Source organism: Cervus elaphus, chromosome 5 (assembly GCF_910594005.1).
Source record: "Cervus elaphus chromosome 5, mCerEla1.1, whole genome shotgun sequence".
Classification (NCBI taxonomy): domain Eukaryota; kingdom Metazoa; phylum Chordata; class Mammalia; order Artiodactyla; family Cervidae; genus Cervus; species Cervus elaphus.
In genome coordinates, this window is record NC_057819.1 from 1,528,770 (window position 1) to 1,535,718 (window position 6,949).

A 6,949-nucleotide genomic window follows, 5' to 3' on the forward strand; every position below is an offset into this window, starting at 1 on the left:
AGCCTCCCCCTCTCTGAGCCGCCGTCCCCTCCCACTCCGCCCGCAGGTCCAGGTGCTGCTGTATTTCCTGCAGCTGGAGGCCATCCCCGCCCCGGACAGCAGGAGACAGAGCGTCCTCTTCTCCACCGAAGTCTAGAGGCCCCGGCCCGCCCCGAGAGAACAGAGGATGGCCCAGGGCCCTGCCAGGGACACGGGCCGTCCAGCCACAGAGCGGGAGCTGAGCCTCCTGGAGGAGTCACAGGGCCCCCCACCCCAGGCCCATGCTGCTGCCAAGAGACAGCGACCTCTGGCAGAAGCGGCCGGGGCAGTCCCGGCCCCCCCCCGCCCTCGCGGGCCCTAGGCTGGCCTCAAACTGTGTCCACGCCACCACCAGAGGGCGCCCCGAGCCAGCGCGCCGCCCGTCGTGGGCCTGGGCGGGACCAGGCGAAGGGAGTGGTTTTTGCGAAATGTAACTGAAGAGAGTTGAAAGATTTCCACTGGATCACCTGTCGAGATGAGATGGCGCATCTCGGGGGAGGAGGGAGCAGGCAGGAGCGGACTCCCTGACTCTTGAGTCGTTGTCCTGAATAAACACCGCCGCCACTTCATGCCCGCGGTGGGGGGGCGGGGGGCCAGGCCCCATCCGGTGCGGGTGGGAGCGTGTCGATTTCCCAGATCAGAACGCTCCAGTCCTGCTTTGTAACCAGGCTGGAGGAGCCGAGTCTACACCGTGTGGCGCCTGACCCCGTTCACCTCCTGGCTTCTGTTTCTCTGCAGAAGGCTCTGCGGCAGACACGGGCCTTCCTCCTGCCCTCCTCGGTTGCTTTGTCTCCGCCCATCTCGCGCGCATCGCATGGGCAGCCGCCCGCCGACCTGTGTCACGTGCAGGGCCCGGACACCAGGGGAGGGGGCCCGGGGCTGCGCACTTTACCGCGGCTCATCAGGGGAGGGCGAACCCGCCCACCGTCCAGACGCACGCTCGCCTCGTCGGCTCAGAAGGCCGGCCTCCTCCGACCCGGGGCGTCTGCCCCCTGCCCTCCCGTCCGCTGATCACGCCCCGCCCCCCCCAACCCCCGACACCCAGATCGGCTGCGCCCCCTCGCTGCACGCGCCCCACAGACTCTTGTAAAGGTTTTCTTCTCTTGGTGGCGGTGGCAGCTTGCCGACAGCTTGTTTTAAACTTTGATCCGAATAGCTTTTTGATACTTGAATATTTTTAAGTTTTATACATAGTCTCTAATTTTTTTTGTTTCCTAACAAGATTCAGACACCCACTAAGATGTTAGAATGTACTCTGTGGACAAGCGGTGTCCACAGCGGCATCTCGTCTTCCTCCACGCGCCAGCCCTCTTTCCATCAGGAGCTGTTCCGGAAGTCTCCTGGGCACCCGGAATTGGGGGGGAGGTTGGGAACAGGCCCAGGGTGGGGGCGCCCACCCCGGAGCAGCTGGAGGGACCGACCCCCCTGCGCACACACTCCACGCCCCTGGGCTGAAGCCAGGACCTGGCTGGTTACCCTGCCGACCGTCTGACTTAGAAGAGACAGAACCGGGGACACCTCTAGGTATTTTGAAGACGCGCATCTGTGAAGAATCGTATGGCTTCTTTCTAAGAAGGGGCGGGGGCAAGGAGAAAAGAAACGGGCAAAGCTTCCAGGCTGGACTTGCGGGAAGAGAGGATGTCGCTGAACCAGAGGAGGGAAGCGGAGGCACGACTCAGGAAAAGGCGTTTGCTTGTCACGCGATTAGACCGGTCACGCGGGGCACTGCTCGGCCCGTCCCGTGTCCCCGGTGGGGTGGGAGGCTCTCCCCCGTGGTGTCGACGGGCAGGAGCTCCAGGCACGTGGGGGTCACGTGCCCCTCCCTCTCCTGTCTGCTCGCGGACCTGCTGACACGGGGGACGGAAAAAGAAGCCACTTGAAGGTCTTAGGTCCTCATACTGTATTTATTTAGTTGTACTTTGGTCTCGTGGGTAGAGCTGTGGTCCCCCTGGGGGATGAGGGTGTAGCAGATGGCAGGGGGCAGGGGTGTCCTCTGTCCCCGAATGTTCTCTGGAGTTGGTGGGTCTCCCAGCCTCCAGCCCCCGACCTTTTCTAGCCTGGCTTCCCATCCCGTCCAGCCCTGGGGGGAATGTGCTCTGCCTGGAAAGCCCTGGCCTGGTTTCTGTTCCCTGGAGCCTTCATGATCTGCGTCCACCATGATGAAACTGGAAAGCTGTCTCAGCGTCTGTGCCAATTCTGGTTCCCTGCGGCACCTCCTTCCCCTCTGCAAGCTCTTTCTTGACGTAGGATGCGTGCTGCCGAGTGGCGGGATGACTGCTCGCTCTTCCCACCGTGGCGGCAGTTGCTCTGGGTCCCCAGGCATCCCCGTTGCTCGTCTGACACTCTGGCACTGACAGGCGGCGAAGCTGGCGGGTGGGTGACCGGCTAGGGGCCAGACGTGACCTTCCTCGAGGCTCAGCGGCCGGATGCCGCCTCGCCGCCCGGGGCCCTGCATCTGGAGCCCGAGCCTGGCCACACGCTGGGGTTGGCGGTGGGTCTCCGGGCAGCCGCATGTCTGAGTTCCAGCTCAGCCGTCTCTCCTGCTGCAGTGTGGGGGAAAGACTGCTGACACTTTCATTAAAGTTCCTTGAGACGACTTGTGTCCATGCTGGTGGTGCCGTAGAAACGCCGTGACCAGGGGCTCCGGGAGCGCCCCCGACGGGGCCGATGGGTCAGGGCTGGGGGTGGGCATTGGGGCTGGAAGCAGCAGCAGGTGGAGTGGACAGGCATCCAGGAGGCCTCCTCGAGGAGGCGGGCACTGCTGGAGACGGGCCCGGCCCGGGGCGTCCACTTGCCCACAGGCTGCGTCTCCGCCAAGCGCGGGGCTGTTGGGTTTGGGGTGAACAGCTGCAGGGACATGGGCATGGCCCGGTGCGGGGGGCGGGTCCAGCCATGCCCAGCCCAGCCCTGCACGAGCCCCTTGGCCTCCGTGGTTTCCACCGGTGCTTGCGAGCCCAGCCTTTGGGTTGCCGGGCGTGAGTCCTGAGCTGCCACCAGCCTTGCCTTCAGAAAAAGCCACCCAGCGTCCAGGGAAGCCGTGTCCCCGTGGAGATGGGCATGCCAGGTGGGGACAGACGGGGCCACAGCCACGGGGACTGGCCTTGCCATCCTCGACGTCTGCCAGCATCACCCTGAGGTTCCTCCAGGGCACCTTCCTTGAGGCGGAAGGCTTGGCGTTTGCAGAGCTGCATGGACGCTGGGCTGCTGCCCTCCTGACGCCTGCTGACGAGGAAGAGGCTTCCGCGGGCCCCCCTCCTTGGATCTGGCCCCTGAAAGGCAGTTCTGTGTGTGTGTGTGCGCGCACTCAGCTATGTCTGACTCAGACCCCCTGGACTGTCGGCCTCCAGGCCCAGACCCTCTGTCCGTGAGATTCTCCAGGCAAGAAAACTGGAGTGGTTTGCCATTCCCTCCCGCAGGGGAACCTTCCCGAAAGTCTAGTTACATCTCTCTATCCCCGCCTTCTGGGTCCTATTTGAAAACCTTTAATAAAAAGAAAAGCTCCAACGCATCTCTCTCATGAGGAATTGACTTGGGGACAAGCGGACGGTGCCCCATTGTTGCTGAGAGCAGGGGCTTCGTCCAGCCCGGCCCAGGCCAGTGGCACGGCCAGGGAGCGGGACCGTTCACGGCTGTGGGGTCTAAGGCCTCAGACCCCAAACACCCTCGGAGTCAATCCCTTTGCTTGGTAGGTGGGTAAACGAAGTTTGCATGGAGGCCCCCCCGCCGCCGCCGTCTCAGCTGTTTGAAGAGCAGAGACAGGCTGGGGACGCGGTGTCTCCACGCTCCCCACAGGCTGGCTGCCTCTCCGCTGGGCTCGAGCCGAGGCCTGGCGTCACGCACGTACCCCAGTCGCGGGATTTTGTGTAAAGACCTCAGAAGAGCCTGCATACCCCCCACCACCCACCCCCCCAAAAAAAGAAGGCCCCAGTGGCCTTAAAAGGAATTATTTCCATGATGGAACAAATGATGGGCTGTTCCCAACAGCTCTGAACAGATAAACAGAAAAAGCGAGGGGGTGACACAGCGGCTCTTGAGAAGGCCAGACGGCCTCCCGGAGCGGCCGCCCTGGGTCAGCGGGCAGGCTGGGGGCCGCGGGTCACCCCGGGGTGAGGGAGGGCACTGTCAGACCCGGGACGGGGGGACCCTGTGTCACCTTGCTCTCCTGGGGAGAACTGTGCAGAGCGCAACTGCAGGCAGCTACGGGAACGGTCCCGTGGAAGACGGGGCCCTGCTGCATCTGAGACGCGTCCAGGCTGGGAAGGGAGGCTGCTGCTGTGGGGGCTGCTTGGGGGACAGGTGGGGGGGGCAAGGCTGCTTGTCTGCATGTCACTGCGTCACAGGCCACGTGTCCCAGGACAGACCTTCCGGGGGCCTCTCGGGCCCATTCAGCCAGATCACTGAGGGCTCGGTCTGCACACCAGCTCTCTTCCGTTCTCCTCCTGTGGTGGACCTGGCCAGGAACTCTCCCTTTGGATTTTCAGGTTTCTTGGTGGAGGGGAGCCGGGCTGCTGGGATAAGCTCTGCCTACGTGCTAACTCCCTTCAGTCACGTCTGACCCTGAGACCCCGTGGACTTGCAGCCCGCCAGGCTCCTCTGTCCACGGGGATTCTCCAGGCAAGGCTGCTGGAGTGGGTTGCCACGTCCTCATCCAGGGCCTCTTCCCAGCCCAGGGATCGAACTCACGGCTCTTGCATCTCCTGCGTTGGCAGGTGGATTCTTTCACCAGGAGTGCCAGCTGAGAAGCGCAGCTGCTGAGAAGAGTTGATTCAAATGGGATTCTGGCCAAGGAAGGGGTCTGAGGGGCGAGGTCTACACGGGAGCAGTCCCACCCCCATCCCCAGGGTGGGCGGGGGAAGGCGGTGCCTGGATGGTGGCCAGCCCAGACCCGGGGCCTCCCCGGGGCTGGAGGGTGTGAGGCTGTGACCCCTGACTTTTGTCTGTGTTTCCCCCGCCCCCCTTAAGGCAATGCACCCCTGAGGGGCACTCCCTAGGCAGGGTGCTTTCACACGGTGAAGGCGACGGCCAGGAAGAGACTCCGGGGTTTGTGGGCGGTGGGCGGCGGCTGCAGGAGCCTGTCCACCCAGCAGGCCACCTGGTGTAACCCTGCCTCTGACCCCTGCCAACCCCGCTTTCAGGGCCGAGGGCCCGGGTTTGGTCCCTGGTTGGTGAACTAAGACCCCATAAGCCATGAGGCATGGCTGGGGGGATAAAAAAAGAGAGCGAGAGACCAGAGCTGTGTCTCCGCTGCTCCCAGAGGAAAGGCCACGTGAGGACATGGAGAGAAGCCGCAAGCCAGGAAGAGACGCGGGGGAGGAACCAACCCGGATGGCACTCTGACCGTGGGCTCCAGATCTGTGAGACATCCGTGCTGGCCGTGTGAGCCCCTGGCCTGTGGCCTTCACTGTCACGGCCGCCCAGGTCCACCGGACGGCGGCCTTTTGGCGGTTCTGACCCCTGGCTGGACCCAAGCCTGGGACTGAGTCTTCCCTGTGCCGCTCCTGGTTCATGGCCCTCACAGAGCCCCGCAGTGGTTGAGTGACCACCCCGAGCGCGGGGAGTGCCCACCCCCACCCCCCGGTCCGGGCCAGGCCAGTGAACCTCATGGCCAAGCCCCGCTGCTCACCCCGACCGGGGGCTCTGGCCACTAGCCCCTCCTGCCCACAAACGGCCCCGAGAACACAGAGGTCCCCTTTCCCACCTGGGCCCCCAGCCCGCTGGCCTTCTGGGCCTCTGTCCCCCCTCTGCAGAGGTGCCCTCCTCGGCTTGGCACCCCTGCCCCGGAAACCCTCCTAGCTCACTCTAATCCCCGAGAGCAGGGAGAACGGAGGCTCTCTCCAGCCCCAAGACCTCCCAGCTGTGGCCCGTCCATCACTCCTCACCAGGCCCAGGCCAGCCTGCTTCTGGCCGGAACCCCGGGCCCCTCGAGGCCAGGCCAGCAGCCACTCCCAGCCCGATGTCTCTGATCCACTCCCGGCCCCTCTTGCTGCCACAGGCAGGCCTGCTGACCCAGTGTTAAACGAGCCTCCCAGGGCGGCTTATGCTTTCTCAACAGGCTGGTCCTTCCTCCGGGACTTTCCAGAACTCCTCGGAACTGCCTTCAGGCCATCCTGCAAATGCGGCATGTTTACACAGAGCCCTGCTTTGGGTTGCAAACGGGATAACGGATGTACTCTTAGGCCCGCCCTCTTTACCCCTTTGCTTAATGTCTCCCTAGAGTGAAAGCTACCCTCACGGGGAGAATTTTGTATAGGCTTCTCTGGAGGCTAGTTTGCAAGGGGGACCCTGGCGGCTGAGGGAGGGCCCCAGGCCCACAGGCCCAGGCGTGGGCCACTCACATAGGCCCTTGGGCCTCACTCTCCTCACCTGTAAAGCAGGTTTTTTTTTTTTTTTTTTGGCCGCGCGGTGGCTTATGGGATCTTAGTTCCCCAACCAGGAGTTGAACCCAGGCCCTCGGCAGTGAACGCACCCAGTCCTAACCACTGGACTGCCAGGGAGTTCCCTCCTCACCTGTAAAATCAGGATTTAATCAGACACTTTGGCACGGGAGAGGGCCACAGGCAGGCGGAGGAACATGAGTGGAGTCTCAGTCGGGGTCCTCGTGGAGGTGGAACCAGGAGGCTGGACCAGGGTGAGTGCTTTCTGTGGACAGGGACCCAGAGCTGAGAGACAGTCAGCTCAGTTCAGTCGCTCAGTCATGTCCGACTCTTTGCGACCCCATGGACCGCAGCACACCAGGCCTCCCTGTCCATCACCATCTCCCAGAGTTTACTCAAACTCACGTCCATCGCATCGGTGATGCCATCCAACCATCTCATCCTTTGCTGTCCCCTTCTCCTCCTGCCCTCAATCCCTCCCAGCATCAGGGTCTTTTCCAATGAGTCACTTCTTCGCATCAGGTGGCCAAAGTATTGGACTTTCAGCTTCAGCATCA

The 6,949-nt window shown here is 63.2% G+C and overlaps 1 protein-coding gene across 2 annotated transcripts in view; it reads left to right on the plus strand.

Moving 5' to 3' along the window:
- BCR (BCR activator of RhoGEF and GTPase) overlaps nt 1-2,614 on the plus strand; it is an 86,632-nt gene extending 84,018 nt beyond the window's left edge. For both annotated transcript variants that reach the window (XM_043901146.1, XM_043901147.1), the window contains one exon: nt 47-2,614. In XM_043901146.1, coding sequence (XP_043757081.1) covers nt 47-136 — 90 coding nt within the window. In that variant the 3' untranslated portion in view covers nt 137-2,614. The remainder of the gene's footprint in view (nt 1-46) is intronic.
- The last annotated feature ends 4,335 nt before the right edge of the window (nt 2,615-6,949 follow it).